The following is a 22,711-nucleotide window of genomic DNA, read 5'->3' as shown; positions in this document are numbered from 1 at the left end:
CTAAGATGTGTGCTATTTTTAATACTATATTTTGAAAGGTCCAGGAGCTCTCCTACTTCAGAACCTAGCTTCTTATGGATCACCTTAAATCAACCCTAAAAGGATGTGGTCACAGGATATGAGGGTCATGAAAAATTTAGTAACAGTAAAAGGTTACCAAATCATGATCAAACACCCCATGATCAAATATTAATTCAAAATCAACTGAGTCATGAATCTGAGGTGTTTCTGGCAGTCTACATTTGCATGGCATTTCCAGGGCATGAGTGAAAAAGTCAAAAGTCTATGGATCCCTGCCATAAAAGATATGAGCAATAATCAACCCCCTTACCATGCTTACTGGACTCACTTCACCTTCACAACAGCTCTGCAGGCATTGACTGTTCATACGTACATACATACATACATACACACACATATGTACTTTTTTTTTTTTTTGCTTTTTGGGTCACATCTGGCAATGTTCAAGGCTTACTCCTGGCTCTGCACTCAGGAACTACTCCTGGCGGTGCTAGGAGACCATGTGGGATGCTCGGGATTGAACTCAGTTCGGCTGCATGCAAGGCAAATGCCCTACCTACTATACTATCACTCTGGCCCCTGCCTGTTCCTTTTAAATAAGTAGAGACACAGAATGTCTTTTGTTGCGGTTATTTTTATTTGTTTCATTTTGGAGCCACACCCAGTGGTGCTCAAGGCTTACTCCAGACTCTGTGCTCAGGGATCACTCCTGGCCATGCTCAAGGTACCATAAGTGGTGCCAGGAATCGAATCCAATTTAGCCACAGGCAAGACCTTACCCACTGTACTCTTTCCAGCCCTGAGACATAGAATGTTTTAAGTAATTTGTCCAAGGTCACACAGCTAGGAAGTGCCTGAGTCTGAACCTGAGTCTGCTCTCCTCACCACTGTCTTACGAATCACTACCTCAGTACCCACCACACAAGGTTAATGAGACCCCAGGCCTGAAATCTCACCAATGAAATGCATACCCTTTTTGTTTTGGGGGGCCACAGCTGGCAGTGTTTAAGAGTTACTTCTGCCTCTGTAATCAGAAGTCCATCCTGGCAGTCTTGGGGTGCCATGAGAAATGCCACGGATCACACCTGGTTCAGCTACAAGCAAAGTAAGCACTACCAGCTGTACTATCTCTCTGACCCCCATCATCCCTTTCTTTTCTTTCCTTTCCTTTCCTTCTCTTTTCTTTTCTTTTGGAAATACATTTTCTTGAATCAGAACCTTACCAGTTAGATGAACACATACTCAAAAGACACAGTCCCACTAGCTAAAGTGAAAAGTTGCATAAGCCCATATTCAAAATAATGCCTGGCCCCTGGAAACTTCTCCCCCAGCCCCTGGTCCTCCTCTGAGCTTGACTCTGAAATCCTTGAGCCTTCAGCAAGATGTTGCATTGACCACAAACTCTGAGTGGGCTTCTCTAGACTTCAAGGCACAGGCTTTAAATCCAGGTCATCTGGCTTTGAACCTTATGTTGGTACTTAATTAGCTGTGTGGCCATTGACCAAAAAAAATCACTTTTTTCCTTTTCAATGTCCTCTTCTGTAAAATGAAGGTGCTGAATGGTATTGCGCTTCATTTCAGAAGGTCATTGGGAGGATTAAAATTTTAACGAGATGATGCAGTTGCAACTCAATAACACCATAACATTACCACAGTAACATGATTATTATTATGGTGGTGGTGGTGGTGGTTATAAAACGATTATCGTCATCAACTCCCAGGGAAAGACCAGGTCTCCGAGCAAGGAGTGCAGAGGAGGATGGAGGGGTTTAATCACCGTGGATTGTCCTGCTTCTTGCTATCTCCCCAAAGAAAGTTTCCTTGGGACCAGAGAGATAGTAGAGTAGGGTGGGCATTTGCCTTGCACACAAGCATCCCCACTTTGACCCCGGCATCCCTTATGGTCCTTTGAGCCAACCAGGAGTGATCCCTGAGCACAGCTGCTGAGTGTGGCACAAAAAAATAAGAAAAAAAGAAAGAAAGGAAGGAAGATAGGAGGGAGAGAAAGAGGGAGAGAGGGAGGGGAGAAAGGGAGAGAAAGAGAGAGAGGAGAGAGAAATTCTCCTTGGGGTAAGAGTGATAGTATAGCAGGAAGGACACTTGCCTTGCCTGTGGCAAGCCTGGGTTCAATCCCCAGCACCCCCTATGGTCCCCGAGCTCTGCCAGGAGTGAAAACTGAGCAGAGAGCCAGGAATCAGCCCTGAGCACCACCAGCTGTGGTCTTCCCCCAAAGAAAAAGAAAGCTTCCTTAGTGAGTCTGCTTTACTCTCTCCCTCCAGCACACTCCTCTTGCCTCATGATATCACGGACTCATGAATGTCAGCCCCATCGCCCCAGCTGGATCATAAGTGCCTTAAAAACAAAACTTGTTTTCTCCTCCTGAATCCCCTCACTCTGCATTTCATACGTCAGGGCGTCCATAACAGTGCCAATACTGTGTGTTTCTACTTCCAAGTCAGGGTTTTGTGCCAGTCACGGTGCTGAGCACACATGCCCTGCCGGGAGATGGGCTGATGATCACTTTCACTCCCCTCTCCTGATAGAGAACCGGACTCGGTGAGATTAAATAGCTGCCCTCGTGGAGAGGCGAGCGCTGGAAGCCAGGCTAGCCCTGCTTCCAAACCCAGACTCCTGGCAGCGCCCTGAAGAGTGAGAAGGCTAGTGACTGGGCAGGAGTGGGCACTGCAGGAGAAGAGTGCCCTCTATTGAGCAGCTGGGTAATTGGGCTGAAGAGAATGGCTTTAGGCAAGATGCTGCGCTCATATCCCAGAAGGGGGCCTTGAGGGAACAACCAGCGTCCATAACTCACTGGGACGCTCCCATCAGAGCCTCAGCATGTCCTCTGTACAGATGAAGGAGCACAACGCAATCCCTCAGAACACAGACGCCACCTGATGGGGCAAGGAGGTGAAGGAGACAAAGGAGAGGCCAGGCCAACGGTATCCACCTTGAGGGGAGTGGAAATTGTTTTGAGCTCCCACTGGGTCTCCCATTTCTTGAACGATACCAAGCAGAGTATGCCCTCAGCCAGTGTTTGTTGAGTGAATGAAGGAGTCCTTCTCAGCTCTCCCTGACTCTCTCTCTCTCCCCCTTCCCTCAGTATCCAGATGGCCACCATGAGCGCTATGTCCGTGCTAATCTCAGCAGGTGCCGTCCTGGGCAAAGCCAATCTGGTACAGCTAGTACTGATGGTGTTGGTGGAAGTGACAGCCTTCGGCACCATGAGGATGGTCTGCAGGCGGTTCCTCAACGTGAGTCTTGACATTGTGAGGAGGAATTCTGGAGAAGGGGGGAGGGGGTGGAAAGGGAAAGGAGCTGCCTCCATGACGTGAGACCTCTAGCATTTTTAAAAAAATGAAAAAGAGAAGACGACTCTAAAAGGGCTTATAAAAGTTTGGTGTCAAAACACAGCAAACTAATGTCTTTAGTTTCCCAAGCGTGAGAGTGTAGGGTTGCACCCCTCAGAGGATAATGATAGAATGTATCTAAAGAATTCATCCCCAGGTCCCCAACAGCAGCAGCCAAGGAGCCAGCATCTTCTTTCAAGCCAGTCAACGTGTCATTGTACAAGGTCTCATGGGAAAAGTTGTTCAAGGTTAAAAGTGAGGCCAGATGAGCAGATGAAGCCAGTTTGGAAGGCAATCCTACCCCCCTAAGTGGTCCTGAGCCTGACTCACGGTGTGGCCAATCTCTTTGTCCTACAGCAAGAAAGCCAATTTCTTGAAAGGGGAAGTTGTTTTTAAAAATCATACAGCAAGGGGGGTGGCTGAGCCACGTGAGAACCCAAACCCTACTGGGGTTCAGGAGAAAGAATGCTGGACTTGAAATTAAAGACTGGGGTTTGATGCAGCTCTGTCATTAATTTTCTACATAACTCAGAGATAGAATACTTTCTGTTTCTTCACCTATAAGATGAGGATAACTAATGTTCCTTACTACATAGGAGTTGGGGAATAATTAGTCCATTAAATAAGATGGTGTTTTTGTTTAGCAATTATAAAAACTTTTGCCATTTCCCAGAGTTAGACTGAGAATTAAGGTGATCATTGTAGAGTTTTGAGAGAGAGAATGAGAGAGGTAATCAGACTTAATGTTTTTAAAAGCATTTCCCTGACCTTAGGGTTCAAAAAGGACCAAAGGGAGCAAGAGTGGAGTGGGTGGAGACAATGAGGAGACTGTTGTGATACTCCAGGATGAGGTAGGGCGGTAGCCACAAAGGGTGTGGGAAGGCTTAATTCTAGCTGCAGATCTGAGCAAATTTGCTAATAGATTGCACAAGGGATGGGAGAAGGACTAAAAATGGCTGCAAGAGGGCTGTAGAGATGGCACAGAGGGAAGGAAGCTTGTCTTGCACATGATTGACCTGGATCCAATCCCTGGAACCACATATGGTGCCCCAAGCCCTGCCAGGAATGATCCCTGAGCACAGAGCCAGGAGTAAGCCATGATTAACACTTGCTATGGCCCAAAACCAGCGAACCAACCAACCAAATAAAAAAAATGACTCCAAGGACTGGAGAGATAGCATGGGGGTTAAGATATTGGCCTTACACTCAGTTGACCTTGGTTTAATCACCAGCTAGTTCTCCAAGCACCACCAGGAGTGACCCCGCTGGGTGTGACCTAAATAAAAAAATAAATAATACAAAGAGGCACTTTACTTGCTATAGTATCTCTCTGTGCCAGGAATGATCCCTGAGCACAGAGCCAGGAGTAAGCCATGATTAACACTTGCTATGGCCCAAAACCAGCGAACCAACCAACCAAATAAAAAAAATGACTCCAAGGACTGGAGAGATAGCATGGGGGTTAAGATATTGGCCTAACACTCAGTTGACCTTGGTTTAATCACCAGCTAGTTCTCCAAGCACCACCAGGAGTGACCCCGCTGGGTGTGACCTAAATAAAAAAATAAATAATACAAAGAGGCACTTTAACTGCTGTAGTATCTCTCTGGGTCCCGTTTTAAATTCTTTATCAAGGAGTCAAATAAATAGCTCAGTAAGTAGGGCCCTTTTGCCTTGCATACAACCAGCCCAGACTGAATCCCAGACACTACATGTAGTCCCCCAGACTTCACCAGGAGTGATACCGGAATGCAGAGATAGGAGTAGGTTCTGAGATTTCTTTTCAGGTGTGGCAAGAAGAAAAGGAAGGAAGGAAGGAAGGAAGGAAGGAAGGAAGGAAGGAAGGAAGGAAGGAAGGAAGAGATTCTTTATAAGGAATGCATTTCCCTCCCCCATTGCCTGCACCCAGGATAGAAGCCCTGCTCTAGGCAGCAGAAGAGCCAGAGCGAAGAAGGACTGAGAGGGCGTATCAGAACTGGGTGTGAGGGAGAGTAATGAAAGCACATCAGGAATGGTGCAGGAGACAAAGTCAGTCAGGTGGTAAAAGCCCATCCCAGGGGCCCTGTAGGGCCTGACCAGAAAGCTGACTCACACTAACAGAGCCAGGAGTTTGAGAGATTCTCAGGAGACAGTTCACTCTGGCTGCTGCATAGGGATCAGTCAGAAGAAAGGTGGAAACAGGGAGACCGACAGAAGATTATTGCCATCATTTGGGGTAACTGCGATGGTGGTTTAAATCAAGGTGGGTCAGGGAGGTATGATGGCAAAAAACTGGAATATTTTTTGTAACCACAGTTGGCAGAATTGAGAAGTCACTCATTGGTTAATAAAGATGAGCAAATTTGATATCTGTAAGGCAAAGTTAACATCTATCCTGACTTCACTAAAAATTCTAGGGAAATGTTCTAAAAGATCTGGTTGCTGCATGTCACAACGCTTACATCATTTATTACTCCATGCAAAGAGTTGCAATTCTACCCCAAAGTCAGGGACAATGGGGTACAGATCTGTGTGGCTCTTTGCCCCATCTAAGAACATCTTGTCCAAAAACATGCATTTATTTATTTGATCACTTGACTTCCTGTTACTCATCGATTTGCTCGAGCGGGCTCCAGTAATGTCTCCATTCATCCCTGTCGTGTGCTAGTGTAGCCCAGTGGCATCTGTTTGTTCTAGGAACACGAAGAGCCTCAAACCGATGTTTCAGGTTTATTTATTTATTTTTGCTTTTTGGATCACACCCAGCAATATTCAGGGGCAACTCCTGCCTCTGCACTCAGGAATTACTCCTGGCAGTGCTGGGGGACCATATGGGATGCCGGGGATTGAACCCAGGTTGGCTGCATGCAAGGCAGACGCCCTACCCGCTATACTATCACTCCAGCCTCCCCCCCCCCAGCATTTAAAAGCTACTGATAAGACCAAGCAGCAACCTTCCTAGAGTCAGTACGACCCATCGGCTCCCCAAAAGGTGAATACTAGCTCTAGGGGAGCAGCAATGACACCAACCAAACTTCAAATCACCAGTGGGAATAAATTTCCAAACTCTTCCAGGGCGTGGGGTTTGCCTAAGGGCAGCAAGTGCAGACACTCACCTCTCTCACGGGTGTGCTTTACAGATGGACAGCCACGTAAGCATGATGCACATCCACGTGTTTGCAGCCTATTTTGGATTGACTGTGGCCTGGTGCCTCTCAAGGCCTCTGCCTGAGGGAACGGAGGAGAAAAATCACACAGCAACCAGTCCCAGTTTGTTTGCCATGCTGGGTGAGGAGTAAGGGAGGAAGGTGGGGGCGGGGGTGGGAGGGGATTGTTTCAGACCTGGCCTGCAGTGGCTCCAAAGCCCTGCAGGGAAAATCTGCCACCTGTCTCCAGCTGCCTAGGGGTTCTTTTCCGATTGTGTTTGTTGAAGTCAACCAACCTGAGGATAGACTCATTCCCATGACTTGAAATGAACGTGTTCAGTCCTTTTGTCTCAACTTCAAGGAGGGTATTGAACAAGTGAAGAAAGTGAGACCAGGAGGTGAAAGAAGAGTAATTATTCTCTGTTTCGAAAAACTGCAGTGAAAATGCAAATATAGTTGAGACTGCTGGGAGAGGCTTAGAGAAACTCGGGCCACACGCAGGATGCACCGCAGGCAAATGAACACCAGAGCAGGGCCGAAGGGAGGCAGCACATTGAGAGTGTGAAGTAAGCATTCGGCGATCACAAGCTGGGCAGAAGACCTGGAGTTTGGTGATTTTAAACTCTCAGGGACTTACTTTCCTTACCCGTAAAAGTCTGATAGCTGGATCCTGACTGTTTAAGATTTCAGAGAATCATGTAGCTAGACCGGGACTGCCAGCTTTGGGAGATCTCCTGCCTGCAGCCCACAGAGGTTGAGGCGGGATACTGATTCAATGACTCTTTGGCCTCCAGGAACCCTCTTCTTGTGGATGTTCTGGCCGAGTTTCAACTCAGCTCTGCTGGACATTCCCAGTCACAGGAAGAATGCCATCTTCAATACCTACTATGCTCTAGCGGTCAGCGCAGTGACAACCATCTCGATATCAGCCTTGACTCACCCCCAAGGGAAGATCAGCATGGTGAGAAATCAGTACCCTAGCATCACACTGGGACTTCTGGACTGGACATACACATTCATGTCCACAGGCCCCAGCCTGAATCCCACAGGTTGGGCAATCAGAGTCTTGTCTATAGTCTCACGGGACCTGGGAAAGTGTTGGTGTGTCAAACGGGCACTGAAACACAGGAGATGTTCAAAGGCACTCTGGGGAGAGAGTCTTTCTATTCATTTCAATAGAAAGGCTATTCATTTTCCGCTAAGGCTAGCCACCAAAAGCAAGAGTGAGCAGAAAAGAATGAGAATAGAAACGTTATCCTCTCCCCACAACATTTCAGGAATGGAATGATTAGAAGCCAAGCAAAGATACATGTTAGTGGCCAGGGATGTGACTCAATGGTAGAGACTCACTTTGCATGTGTGAGGCCCTGGGTTTGATTCCAGACAACACAAGGTCCCCCTCACTGGAAATGACCTCTAAGCACCAAGTTGGGGAGTTTCTCCTCAGCTCTGCTAGGTGTGCTCAAACACCAAACTGACTAACAATAACAACAACAAAAAGAAGTATGGAATCCTAGTCATTTATCCTTGGAGTGGAGTGTGGCCACAGAGAACAAGTTTAAAAGTACAATGGTAGCACTCCAAAGTAACAGGGAGTTTAGGATCAAAAAATATGGGGATACCCAGGGAGGTGCAAATGAACATCAGGTAAGCTGGAAGCTCGTACCAGAATTCAGAGTTCTACATCCTGGTTAGAGTTGGGTGTAGTGGGAGGCAGTAGCATAAGAACAAGGTAAGATCCAAGTTTAGAGGAATGATGGACATAGAGACATGATCCGGAGTCAAAGCTAGATTATTGGGTCCAGTCATACTGGCTGGCATAGCACAAAGCAGGCATTAATGATAATGAATAAGAGGGGCTGGAGCGAAAGCACAGCGGGTAGGTCATTTGCCTTGCATGTGGCCAACCCGGGTTCAATTCCCAGCATCCCATATGGTCCCTGAGCATCACCAGGAGTCATTCCTGAATGCAGAGCTAGGAGGAACCCCTGAGCATTGCCAGGTGTGATCCAAAAAGCAAAATAATAATGAATAAGAAAGAATAATAATGACTTATACTTGAGAATTTTTTCTGCGCTAGGCAATACATTTAGAGTTTTACCTATAGCAACTTACTCAGTTCTTATAATACTAATAGGTTCAGTCAAAGCCCCATTCTTCCAGAAGGAAAGTTGAGTGCTAAGGATTAAGTGTCCAAGGACACAACTTTAACAAGTGAGAAAGTGGCTAGTAACTGTACCTTTTAGAAGATTCCCTACCTGCCATTAAACCAGCATGACTGCTCTCCAAGTTTGAGAAGTGGGATGAGAGAAGGTCACTGGTAAAGACAGATGGTATAGGAGAGATATTAGAATATTGCCATGTTATCAGCATAAGTAACTTTGAGAAAAATGCTCTCCTCTCCATGTCTTCACTTCATTCACTCCCAGAGTATTTCTTTGCAGACGCATATCCACAATGCAGTGCTGGCAGGAGGTGTGGCTGTGGGCACCGCATGTCATCTGATCACATCTCCTTGGCTGGCCATGGTGCTGGGCCTTGCAGCTGGACTTATCTCCATTGGGGGAGCCAAGTGCTTGCCGGTAAGGAGCTGGGCAACTAACAGTGTTTGTGTTGGTTTAGACCAGCAGAATCCAAGGACCATGGCATATTGGCAGGAATCTCCTGGGAGCTGGGGATTACCTGGCCCACTCTGGCAGTGTTCAGGGACCTCTAGGACCACATCTAGCAGTGCTGCAAGGTTGCACCTGGGAATGTTCAGAGGACCATCTGGTGCTGGGGATCAAAATGGGGTCAGCCCCATGCAAGAAATGAACCTTAACCTCTGTACTCTCTCTCTGGTCCCTCCTCATGCCCCCCCGCCCCGCCTTTTCTTCCCCCCGCTGAACATCTGCTTTATTTCTGCTTGGTAGATTTTCTACTCCTATTCAATTTCCAAATAGTTTTTCCAAGAAGCTAGGGGGCCAGAGAGATAATACCTGCACTCAGCCAACCCAGGTTCGATCCCCAGCATCCCATGTGGTCCCCTGGCCCGTACCGGGAGTTATTCATCCCTGTGCATACAGCCATGAGCACAGACCTTTGAGCAAAACCAAAAAGAAAAAAAGCAGAAATCCAGGTAGAATCCCTTGGTTCCAACTCCAATTTGTTGGGCAGTGAGGGGATGAGAGGTGTCACAGCTTATCGACTTAGTTTGGATAATATTCTTATTTAGGTTTGTTTGTTGGTCAAACCTGGAGAAGCTCAGGGGTTATTCCTGGCTTTACACTCCTGCGATGCTCCAGGAGGACCATATGGGATGCTGAAGATTGAACCCGTGTCAACTGCATGCAGGGAAAGCTCTCTATTTGCTTTACTATCTCTCCATCCCCAGTGTACCTGTTTAGGGCTGCAGGGCATGTCATGCCCATTTCTGTTCCCCATGAGCCAAGTGAATGGTGGTGTGAAGAGCAACACTCAGACAAGGGGTGAGCTGGTAATGCAAGTCATGTCCACCTCTGATTAGTTTTTCTGTACGTGGATGGAGTTTAATCTTCTAGGTTTTGAAGTCTTGATGAAGAACAAAGGAGTATACTAGAAGTGCTCAAAAATTGGAGTGCATTTGGATGACAACTGGATACTCACGGAGGCGCTTTCAACCTACAAGACAAAAAGAACTTACCAAGTTTGATTTAACCAAAGACAGGGAAATCTATTTTTCATCTTGGGAATAATAACAAATTTCTTTTATCTCCTCTGACTTTAATGCTCTATGGAAAAAAGGAGAAAATGTACCACAGGGGGCGTGGATGGGTGGGTGGGAGAGTCTTGTTAAATTAGCACAGGCCAATCCACCACCACTTTCTCTGTGTTTTACTTTCTTTAACTTATCACAGGGAAAACAATTCAAGATGACTCGCTCATTCACTCAGCACATGTTTTAACACTTTATCCTGCTTTCTAAACAATAGGGTAGGGAGGGAAATGGATAAATAAACACAACACAGTGTGATACCCGCAGGCCTTGTGGTGGGTGAGGAAATACTTCCTAGACCAGAGGATGTTTTTCAAAGTCAGCATTAACAAATACCTGACATTAACCAGGCAAAAAAGTGGGCAATGCATTCCAGCAGTAGGAACAGGATGTATTCTAAAGTTCATTGCTGAGAAGAGCATGTGGGCCAACCAGAAACAGGAAGATGCTCTTTTACCTGGAGCATTGAGTTCAGTGAGAGAGAAGGGGGTTCAGGCTTTAGCAGATGGGGATGCTCATGTGTGCTTCCAGGGTTAGTGGAGGAGTTTAGGATTTTCATCTGAAAACAATTGGAATTCTAGGGAGAGAAATGGTTCGATCTCTTTTATATTATTTCTACACCTATTGGCTCATGGCACACTGGGAGGCCAAGGAGTGAAGAAGGAGAAACTCTGAATGGCTGTCTGGATGAGTCACCTGATTATTTTCTTCTAATTGGTCATGTTGTCTTTGGGATGATAGTCTAGTTTGGGAGGGCCGGTCTTGTGGGTCTAATCATTCTTGGGATGTTTGACAATATGTGAAAATGTTTTTGGTTGACACAACTGTGTGGGAATGTTACTGGCAAGCAAAGCAATGTTTCCCCAAATGAGCACCATAGCCCTTGGAATGATGTGTGGGGGGTAGTAGCCTTGAGTACAGTTTTGGAAGGGTACTTCTTATTCACTTAAAGAAGACCAATTTCCCATTGGTGGAGGAAAATGCGTACTGGTAGAGGGATGGGTGTTTGATCATTATCTGACTGAAACTCAATCATGAAAGCTTTGTAAGTGTAACTCATGGTGATTCAGTTAAAAAATAAAAAATAAAAATAAATAAAAGGAAGATCAATTTCCAGATAGAGGGAGCTCTAAGTGACTCCTTTTCTGAGAAGAAGAAGGTGGGAGGCCAAATATATTTGGGAGCCTCTGATCTGGAGTGGTTTTTCTCAGATGGGGGCCATATAGTCCCCCAGGATATTCCCTGAGGGCCACAACTGAAAATTGCATGAATGGAGGGTCACAGCATGAGACTAGGGGGAATCACAGGAAGGAAATGAGGCTGGAAGTTTGAGAAACCCTCATCTAGGGGGCACAAGACAGAGCTGCTGCTAAGTATCCTGTAGGAAGAGCACCCGCTTTCCAACACAGAATTGTCTGTTTATAACCAGAGTAGAGTCTGGGCTAGACCTTCCTGTTTCATGTGTGGTCCATGCAAAGGAAGCATTTGGGACTGTGTTAGAAATGCAGACTTAGAACAGGGCTGTAGGGTGGGTGGTACAGTGGGTAAGGTGCTTGCCTAGCATGCATACGACTGAGGTTCTATCCCTGACACCACATAGTGGGCCTTGATCCCCTCCAGGAGTGACCCCTGAGTGCAAAACCAGGAGAAAGACTTAAGCACTGCCCAAAATACAAAAAAAAAAAAAATAGAGACAAAACAGAAATGCAGACTCATAGTCCCTCTGCCCACTAAACCTGACCTTACTTTTTATTTTATTTTAAAAATTATTATAGTTGTTCACAATATTTGATTACATTTAATATTCAAACATCAATCTCATCATCACCATTACACCTTACCACCACATTTATATCCCAAACCCCCAAACCCTGCCCCCAAAGCAGAATGGAAATAATTTATTTTGTATTGCTTGTTATAAATAATCCACTAAAAATAAGGCCAAAAAAGATCTCTTGGAGGAAAGTGTGTGAAGATTGTTGTATTTCACCCAGGAGCCATTAAAACCCTTCTATAAGAGATTAGTAACATGGTATTAAAGGTTGAAGCTTGTGTGCTTATATATACATATATATATGTATGTACGTATGAATGTATGTGTGTATGTGCAAATATATTTCCCCCTAAGATTAGTTACTTTCTACTTTAAACCCAATCAAATGTGGTATGCTACTCTTGATATTATTATCTCATTCCTACTTTGGACAACCTGGCAGGCTACCGAATGTAACCTGCCTACACAGCAGAGTCTGGCAAACTCCCCGTGGCGTACCCAATATGCCAAATACCAGTAACAATATTGGGTCTCATTCTCCCAACCCTGAAAGAGCCTTGAATATGGCACTTTTTAAAAAATCTCAGTGCTAGGACGAAGGAGACGTTACTGGGGCCTGCTCGAGGCAATCGACAAACAACAGGATGGTCATGATCTTGATCATGACTCTTGATATATTGATCTCACCTTACTTTTAAACATTTATTTAACCCTTTCATGGCCAGAGTGATGATGGTACAGAGGGTAGGGGAGGTGTTTGCTTTGCATGCAGCTAACCAGGGTTTTATGCTTGGCACCACATATGGTCTCTCGAGTCATATGTGGCCCCAAACAAAGAACAAAATAAAATTAAGCCTTTTTAAAAAATGTACTAACCTAGAGGGAGGTTGGGGCCCACACCCAGCAGTGCTCAGGGCTTACTCTTGGATCTGTGCTCAGGAATCACTCCTGGTGGGACTCGGGAGACCCTATGTAGTACTGGCACTTGATTCTGGATTGTCCACGTGCAAGGAGAGCATCTTAACCCCTGTGTTATCCTTCTGGATTCTGATGCTGCATTTTAACAGGCACCCCAGGTGACTAAGGGCACATTCAAGTCAAAGAAGCACTTCCTTGGGGGAGTCCTAGTGTCAATCCCTATGGGTAGCCTGAGTGCCAAGGGTCAGTGAAAAGGTGGGCAGGGCATATCAGTTTCACTGCAATCTGCTTACACCTATGCTTGTCCCCAGGTTTGCTGTAACCGTGTGTTTGGGATCCATGACACTGGAGGCGTGCACTACACCTTCGGCCTGCCTGGGCTGCTCGGAGGGGTCACCTATATTGTGCTGATCATTCTTCAAACCAACTGGACCAAGACATCCATGTAGGTCACATGACTTGCCCCCTTAACAGTCCTCTCCAAACCAAAAAGATGTGGACCAGAGGTCCTCACTGGGATATAGTCATTCAGCACCAGCTACTATCAGGATGAAGATTTATTGATCAATTTATTCAGAAATTCTGGCCAGGGATTAGAGGGGTAATACAGTGGGTAAGGCATTTGCCTTACATGCAGCTGACTAGGTTTGATCCCCAGCATCCCATATGGTCCCTCAAGTACTGTCAAGAGTAATTCCAGAGGGTTGGAGCGAGAGCTCAGCAGGTAGGGCATTTGCCTTGCACGTGAATGACCCGGATTCAATTCCCAGCATCCCATATGGTCCCCAGAGCACTGCCAGGAGTAATTCCTGAGTGCAGAGCCAGGAATAACCCCTGTGCACCACCGGGTGTGACCCAAAAAGCCAAAAAAAAAAAAGAGTAATTCCAGAATGCAGAACCAGGAGTAACCCCTGAGCATTGCTGAGTGTGGCCCCAAAGAAATAAAACAAAATTCTGCCCAGTCCCTATTTTGTAATGACCTCTCAAGGTCATTTTTCCCAAAGAGAGTAGCTTAGATTCAAGGCAAAGACAGATAGTCCTGACACCCAATCCTTCAACCACTCAAATGTAGAGCCCCTGAATCAGGCCTGAGGCAGTTGTGTCCATTTTTCAATTTCTGGTGGTTGAGAGCATGCTGAGGAGTTAGACTGGTCTTGACCTCTGCCTAGTAGTGGGTATATGATCTAACCTTAGCAAAACCACTCCCAACAAAGTAAGATGTTGGAGAACCTGATACCAAGAATTAGGGAAGGGAATAGTAGATAGCGGTGACCCTTCTGGGGAAAACCTTCGACCTGGCAGAGGATAAGGAAACAGGTTTCAGGGACAGACAAAACAGTCACATTGGCCAATCATGTGTCCTTCAGCATGGCATGCACGCTCTCATTTCAGTTTTCTACCTGCAAAATGGGATAAGATTCAGCTATGCATCGTAATTAAAAGGCTCAGAATGGTGCTTGGCATGGGATGAAAAACCAATACAAGGCCCCTTTCTTTGATGTAGCTTTTTCTTTATAAGGGGATTCTATATGTGGTAAATGAGCTGGCAATGAGACATGCCCTGTGACACTGGATTGCCCGCTTGATATCACTGGGCCAGTCAGTGGGCTCTTCATTCATTCCACAAGAAATATCTGCTAATTGGGCTGGAAATAACTCAAGAGGTAGAGAACATGCCTCGCATGTACAAACCCCCAGTGCAGTCACGGGGATTGCATGGCTCTCCAAGCATCACTGGGCTGACCCTAGTGGCCCCAGCGTGGCTGGACCTGAGCACCAAACAGGCCCATACCACAGGGCGTGCATGGCATTCCTGGTAAGGGCCCTCAGCACCAGTGGTGTGGTTCCTATTAAAAAAAAGAAGAAGAAGAAGAAGAATGGGGCCAGAACAATAGTATAGCGGGTAGAACATTTGCCTTGCAGGTGGTCAACCCGGGTTAGATCCCCAGCACCTGAGGATATGGTCCCCTGAGCCTGCCATGAGTGATTCCCTGAGCACAGAGTCAAGAGTAAGTCCTGAACACAGCCTCATGTACCAACTCCTCCCCTTTCCGGCACTCCCCCCCCCCCAAAAAAGCCATCAATTTCTTATTTAAGTGAGTAAATGTGAATGGAGCTGATATCAAATATCCCCCACATTTCCCCTCCCACCACACACACACACACACACACATTGTGTGAATACATTTAAATAACACAAAACCACACTGCAGACTTTCTCAATTCCCGTTCTGATTGCATCTGGAAGAAAGTCTCCTCTTGAGAGTCTCTGCAGCATTAAGACTGTTGACCTGTAAATCACAGCAGAGAAGCCTCAGGCTGAGAGTTCCATGGGCTGGCACGTATGGGAGAGATTTCAGAGCAGCATTTTATTTTTATTGTAACTCTTTTTATAGTTACCTCCCATTTCTCTTCCATATCCACTTGTGCTACAATTTCCTTTTAAATGAAATTGTTTAAAAAAAAAAACAAAATTGTGCCATACCCAGTGGTATTTAGGACTGACTCCTGGTTCTGTGCTCAAGGATCACTCCTGGTGGGGACTGGGGGGCCATATCCAATCGAAACACATTTAGTCAAGTGCAAGGTAAATGCCGTCTCTGGTTCAATTTAAATGTTTAAAAATTTCCATTTAAAGTGTTTTTTTTTTTAACTATCCTAGAGAGCTTAGATAGAAATATCAAAGGGCTGGTGCACATATTTTGCATGCAAAAGCCTTGGGTTCCATTTCCAGTAACTCATGGGCTCCTTCAGACACCATGGGGAGTTGTCCCCAGAATGGAGCTGGCAGTAGGACCCAGCACTGCAAGAGTATGGCCCCCAAACAAAACAATTTGTAACCTGAAATTGCTGATATGACCAACTTTGTGAAGATACCCCTCAACTGATAAATTGCTAAAACTGTCAGTAGACTGATCTGACTAGTTTGACCCCAAGAACCTCCCCGCATCCAATCTGGGTGATATTGGAGCCCTGGATTCACTCTTAAGCTGGACATCCCTGCTTGTGGTAGAGGATCAATGATAACTTTCTTGGAGACATCCTGAGTTCCAAATGACTCAGACAGCACCATGCGGAGCCAAGAACCTAACACAAGGGAAACTACCAGCAGTGTGGGGACAGTTATGATCATCTGAGGTTCATCCATTTCTGTTTTCAGAGAGTATCAGGATCGAGTGAATTGTGGGTTGGCAATAAGCAGAGTTGGGCTTAGCTCCTATACTTCTGATTATTATTAACAAACAAAACCTTAGTGTAATATTAACCTATATCCAGAAAAAAAAACCGCAAAGATCACAAGGCTACCACTTGATTTTGTTATTGTTGTTGTTGTTGTTTAGGGGGTGGGGGCACACCCAGTGGTACTTAGGGCTTCTCCTGGTTCTGTGCTCAGGGAACCATATGGAATGCCAAGATCTAACCAGCTCAGCTGTGTGCAAAGCAAGTGTCCTGCCTGCTGCACTCTCTCTACAACCCACCTTATTTTCCCTCTATTCTTTCCCCATCCCTCTATGGAGGGGAACATTCAGGCTCACAGGATCAAACCAGGGGCTCCCACATGCAAAGTGTGTGCTCCAGCCCCTTAAGCCATCTCCCCACTTCCTTGATGAATTCTCTTATGTGCCCTGTGAGCAGCATTCAGAGCTCCTTATTGTTTTGTCCCATTAACCTGTCTTCTGAGACCAACAATCCCCGTCGTGCCTGAATTTGTCCTTTAAATACATGGAATCACACAGAAAGTTTATACTTGGATAACCTGCCTTCTTTTACTGAACACTGTATTTGAGAGATTCATCCATGTAGATTTGCATCACTGTAGAGCATTCATGTTCATTAGGGCATAGTGTGTTGTAATTGGGTTCTAATATATAAAGGATCCAACTAGATCCTAATGTATAAATTGAAGCTAGGGAGAGATCAATGTCATTAAAGGCTAAGTATAATGTTCTTTAAAGTTTCCCTGGAAATGGAAATGAGAGGCACAGCACTCTATGTGGAGCTGTGTGAATTCTTAGCATGCAGGACCAGGCAGCAATGAGAGAGGAACTGAGACTAGGAAGAAGGGAACAGAGTAATGAGGTAGGGACTTCTCCTGTAGGACAGGAAATGAAAACACAGTTGTTAGTTTGTAGTTGGGAGGTTGGATTATTAGTTTCTCACTCCCATGAAAACCAACTTAAAAGAAAGAAGAGTAAGGTTTTGGCCATTAATTTGACCCCGTGATATAAATGAATTCCAAGTAGACAAATACAGTATCTGCTATTTCTTTTACCTCAAACATTCAAGTGCATCTCTTTATTGAGTGTACAGCTAGAAGTGAAATTATTGGGTCACAAAGTATTCAAATGATCAATTTTAGTGCATACTAACAATTTTCCATTGTGATTTTCCAGAGTTTCTCTTATCCTATATATTTCTCTTTTCTAATTGTAGTCATTTAGCCATCATGTTTATCATTTTAACGTATGTGAGTGTGTGCACTTGTGCATATGCCAAGGACTGAACCCAACTGTATTTACTAAAGTTCATCATTTGAATACCCAACAATTTTACTTTTAGCCATAGACGTGAGGCATGCACTCTACTATTGGGCCACATTCCTGGTCAAATTTATCATTCCAATTTAAATGTCCCTGGTGAGGAACCAGAGCTATAATCCAATGGGTAGGTCGCTTACCTTGTACCCCATATGGTCCCCTGAGTCCACTAGGAGTAATCCTTGAGCATAAATCCAGCAGTTAGCCCTGAGCACTGCCAGGTATGCCCTAAAACAAAATAGTAAGCCAAAGAGGATTTTGGAATCCCCTTCCCCTCCCACCAGTCTGCATTACTTTACAGGCAGATGACCTGGATATATACTCTCTGGGGAAGTTACATTTGTTCTGATGGCCTCCTGACAGCATTGCTAATGGCCTCCTGACAGCATTGCTAAGCATTCCTTTTCAGATCTCTGGGAACTTCTAGAATTTGGTGCTTGAATCTGATCACCTTTATTTTGTCATTTCCAGGATCGGCTACCAAGTGCTTATTGACACTGGGGCGCTCAGCTTGGCTGTGGCTGTGGGTTTGGTGTCTGGTCTCCTAACAGGTCAGTATGAGCTCACCCCTGGCTATGTGCCCTGCTCCTTTCCTAGGATCTGTCCACCCAGCTCCAGCCAAATGGGGTAAAGGGCTCAGACCTTGGTTACAAATAAACAATACTAGAATCATATCATCTCAGAACCAGAAAAACGGGCAGGAGGCACTTGCTGTAGGCATGGACTCAGGACCAGGCAAGTGGGGGGTGGGCCCTTAAGGCCAGGGCTGGATATTGCACAGAAGGATAAGGAACCCATTATGCCAAAAAAAAAAAAAAAAACCACCACCTTTCATTTCTCACAGACACTCAAAAATTCTCATAGGCACAAAACTATTTTGTTCAGCAAGTATCTTTTGTTTGCATGTTTCTTCATTTTTGGTGGGGGTGGTCACACCCAGCAGTACTTGGGGTTTACTCCTGGCTCTGCACTCAGGGATCATTCCTGGCATGACTCAAGAGACCATTTGGGATGCCAGGGATCAAACTCAGATTGACCACGTGCAGGGCAGATGCCTTACTTGCTGTACTTATCACTCAGCTCCTGCTCAGCAAGTATTTACTTAGAATCTGCTATAAGCAAGGCACTCTTCTGAGGCACGAGAATACAGTTAAATAAAATAAACTGCCTGCTCCCCTGGAGCTGATGTTCTCCTTGAGGAGAGGGGCTTGACAATAAATAAACAGAGCATTCAAGGATGTGTGCTATGAAGAGTAGGAGAAGGCCTAGGTAATAAGTTGGCCTTTTTGGGGGAGTGGGGGTATACAGAAGCAGTGCTCAGGGCTTACTCTTGCCTCTATGCTTGGGGTCACACCTAGTGGTACTCAGGAGACCATATGGGGTGCCAAGGATTGAACCCAGGTCAGCCATGTGCTAGGCAAGCGCCTTATCTGCTGTACCATAGCTCCAACCTCTATGTGGGGAATTTTAGAGTGAAATCTACTAGAATCATTTAAGTGTATCATTTTGCCTCAGCTTTAAACAAAGCTTGAGAATTAAATAAATATAGATGAGGGCTGGAAAGATAGTATAAAGGGATGGAGCACAAGCTTTGCATGCTGATTAGTACCACATGGTCCCCCAGAACTGCTAGGAGCAGCCCTTGTTGCACCCAAGTGGGAGAAGTCCCTGAGCACTTTTGGGTGTGGCCTAAACCCAATAAATAAATATAGAGGAGAAAATAGCCTTCCACAAGTTTTTATACTAAACATGGTGGCTGTCAAGCCCTAGCAATTTAGAAACATGAAAATACAAAACAACTATTTTCTGCATTTAAAATTAACTTAACATTCTATATTTTATTTCACCACCCCATACCTAGGCTCCCAAACCATTTACCATGGTCACTATTACTGACAGTGTGACTCTGACTTACAATGTCTATTTTAAAGAACCTCTCTTTTCAAGGGGAAGGGGAGTGGAGGAAATCCCCAGGTTTCATACATATGTATGCCTCACATGTATGCAGCCCTAGGTTCAATCCCTGACACTGAAAAAATTTTAAATTAAAATATTAAAGAGAGGGGCTGAAGTGATAGCACAGCAGGTAGGGCTTTTGCCTTGCATGTGACCGACCTAGGTTCAATTCCTAGCACCCCATATGGTCCCCTGAGCACCGCCAGGAGTGATTCCTGAGAGCAGAGCCAGGAGTAACCCCTGTGCATCACCGGGTGTGACCCAAAAAGCAAAAAAAAAAAAAAAAATTAAAGAGATAGTATAAGAAGTAAGGTGCTTGCCTTGCATGCATCTGACCTGGGTTTCAATCCCTGGCACCCCATTTAGTCACCCAAGCTATCAGGAGTGATTCCTATGTACAGAGCCAGGAATAAGCTCTGAGTTCCACTGGGAGAGGCCCCAAAACTAAAAACAAAAGATAAAAAACCAAATTTAAAAATAAGAGCCTACAGAATTGGTTAAGCTGGTTCAGGAATGATAGTGCTTCTATTTGTGTGTCTTCTGGTTGTGACAGAAAAGATTTCTATTGAGATAACATAATATTAAGACAATTTTATTTAACATTATGATCATGTGATTCCTGTTTATTAACTCTAGGGTAACAAATGCTGTTCTCTAAATATGTAACATTTAATCATGAATTTATACAGGTTTGCTCTTAAATCTCAAAATTTGGAGAGCACCTCACGTGGCTAAATATTTTGACGACCAAGCTTTTTGGGAGGTAAGATTTCTACCTGTTATGTTATGGATTTTGAATGAATGAAATCTACAAATATCTGGGTATAAATGTTAATTTCATAGTCATGAGAGTTAAATGGAAGTAAAAGAAAATGAAGAGCAATGGAGGAGGACCAAATCCATATCGTCTAAGTGAACTGAGTGAGTTGTGTGTTGGGAGAGTGGGGAGGTAGTAAAGACTGCCACATTCCTGATGCCTTAGGATCACTGTGGGTCAGGCATAAAAGACCCATCATTGACTATAGTTGTCCCAATCTAGAGTCATCAAAGAAAGCAAATAGGGGGCAGAGCAATAGTACAGTAGGTAGGGCATATGCTTTACAACTGGCTAATTCTTGGCACTCCATATGGTCCCCTGAGCCTGCCAAGAGTTCTCCCTGAATGCTGAGTGAGGAGTAAGCCCTGATCACCACCAGATGTGACTCAAATATATTAAGAAAATTAAAAAAAAACTCTAAAACTTAAAGAATGTTGGATTTATTCAACTGAGAGGCACGAAGCTTAAACTATGCAGCTGCTGCTGAGGGTCTCAATGCTGTGTGTACTGTGTTGTCATGCCTGACTTAGAAAGGTCAGGGGCCAGAGAGATAACATAGTAGGTAGGAAACTTGCCTTGTATGTAGCTGACATGCAAGAGTTTGATCCCCAGCACCCCATTTGGTCCCTGGAGCATGGCCAGGAGTGATTCATGTGTGCAAAGCCAGGAGTAAGCCCTGAGCATTGCCAACAATGGTTCCCCCTACCCTCCAAAAAATACAGGAGGTCAGGGCCCTTTCTGTTAACCCACTACCATCCTCTGTTTGACCTACATTTAAAGTTCAGAAAGCACTGTGCTGTTTGTCACCTTAGGTAATGTTCCGGTCAATGCTCAGTTAGCAGTGCAAGCTTTGCCAATTTTTTTTTTCTTTTTGGGTCACACCCAGCGATGGTCAGGGATTATCCTGGCTCTGCACTCAGGAATTACTCCTGGTGGTGCTCAAGGGACCATATGGGATTCTGGGGATCGAACCCGGGTCAGCAAACGCCGTACCTGCTGTGCTATCACTCAAACCCCAAGCTTTACCAATTTTAAAAGGGAAACTGGGGCAAAGAGAGGTCAGGCTATTGTCCAACATCAGATCTTCCCAAGGACAGAGACCAGACTAGGAACCAGACAAATCTTCTCTCTACCCAACATGTCAAGACAGTGATGGGAAAAGGGATAGAGAACCGTACTTAGCATGGTCCTTGGCATTAATGTCTTCAGGGATAAAACAAAACAAACTACCTCTTCTCTTTTTTTTCTCCCTCTCCTTCCTCTTCATCCACTTGATTCCTTTTCCTCTTCCAACTGCTTCAGATGAATGATTACAGTGAATCATACATATATAAAGTATACAATCTTACACAGTTAAGTGTGTTTATACATTCATTAAACTATAATCATGAATAAAATAGTGAAAAAATACATCACACCAAACATTTCCTTGTGCCTGTTTAAAATACCCTCCTCCTTACTTTGCGACATCCCATCCCCAGGCAACCACTAAACTGTTGCTTTCCATCACCACAGAATAGTTTTCACCATCTATATTTTAATACAAAGTACTATGGTGCAGAATCTCCTTTGGCTTTTTTACTCAGAAATCGAGAGGTAGTCTTTTGTGTGACCTGTCTCATCCTTCACTCTTGACAACCATTGACACTGAGCTTAGCTCAACAGTTTCTCCATGGTCCCGCAAATGCTTTTGTCCCTTTGACAGAAGCAATCTAGTAAAAGGACTTGAAACTGGTTTAATCCCTCTTTTCATTCCATGAACACTTACTGAAGAACTACTATATACCACGCTCTCTGCTAACTAATCAGGCATATCATAAATATGATGATTGAGTTGCAATAAATGTTTTCTAAATAAATAAATGAAATCTAAGAAAACGTACCTAAAAAGAGCTACCACATAGTTCGTGGGTATTGTTTGAAGCACCAGGATTATGGCAATTTACTATAGCAACTGTAAGAAACTAATATAACCACTGATGATAACCCTTTGATACAGTGTGAAAAGATTTCATAAGTGCATGTGTTGCCATTTCAAGAGAATATAATAGATTTTTCTTTTATTAAATAAAACTACATGTGAGCATACAATTAATAAGTATTATGTGACTAAGTATACATTTATAGTTTAATTTTACACAACCGATTTTATATGTAAGAGCCCAGATACAAAAAGAAAAGTTTAAAGGTGTTGAGATTTTTACAGATTTATGTCATGTCTATTTATTTATTTATGTCATCTCTTGAGTTAATGTAAACTCTCTGAACCAGTGAAACCCTGAATACGTCAATGTGATCCCCCCCTTTTTTTTTTTGCTTTTTGGGTCACAACCAGAGATGCTCAGGGGTTACTCCTGGCTCTTCACTCAGGAATTACTCCTGGCGATGCTTGGGGAACCATATGGGATGCTGGAAATCGAACCCAGGTTGGCCGCAAGCAAGGCAAATGCCCTACCCTCTGTGCTATCGCTACAGTCCCATG

At 44.7% G+C, this 22,711-nt stretch overlaps 1 protein-coding gene across 2 annotated transcripts in view; it reads left to right on the top strand.

Annotated features, from left to right (window-relative positions):
- The window catches only part of RHCE (Rh blood group CcEe antigens), a 40,015-nt gene that overhangs the window by 15,007 nt on the left and 2,297 nt on the right, over positions 1-22,711 (top strand). Inside the window, exons 3-9 of one of the 2 annotated variants that reach the window (XM_056123050.1) lie at positions 3,122-3,272; positions 6,488-6,635; positions 7,288-7,454; positions 8,938-9,075; positions 13,230-13,363; positions 17,928-18,007; positions 20,102-20,175. In XM_056123050.1, coding sequence (XP_055979025.1) covers positions 3,122-3,272; positions 6,488-6,635; positions 7,288-7,454; positions 8,938-9,075; positions 13,230-13,363; positions 17,928-18,007; positions 20,102-20,175 — 892 coding nt within the window. The remainder of the gene's footprint in view (positions 1-3,121; positions 3,273-6,487; positions 6,636-7,287; positions 7,455-8,937; positions 9,076-13,229; positions 13,364-17,927; positions 18,008-20,101; positions 20,176-22,711) is intronic. The other variant, XM_056123051.1, reaches the window with a different exon arrangement.

The sequence above is a fragment of the Sorex fumeus genome, unplaced genomic scaffold (assembly GCF_029834395.1).
Source record: "Sorex fumeus unplaced genomic scaffold, SorFum_2.1 ptg000047l, whole genome shotgun sequence".
NCBI classification, from domain to species: domain Eukaryota; kingdom Metazoa; phylum Chordata; class Mammalia; order Eulipotyphla; family Soricidae; genus Sorex; species Sorex fumeus.
The sequence above is the reverse complement of the archived record's forward strand: the minus strand, read 5'-3'. Positions and strand labels throughout refer to the sequence as shown.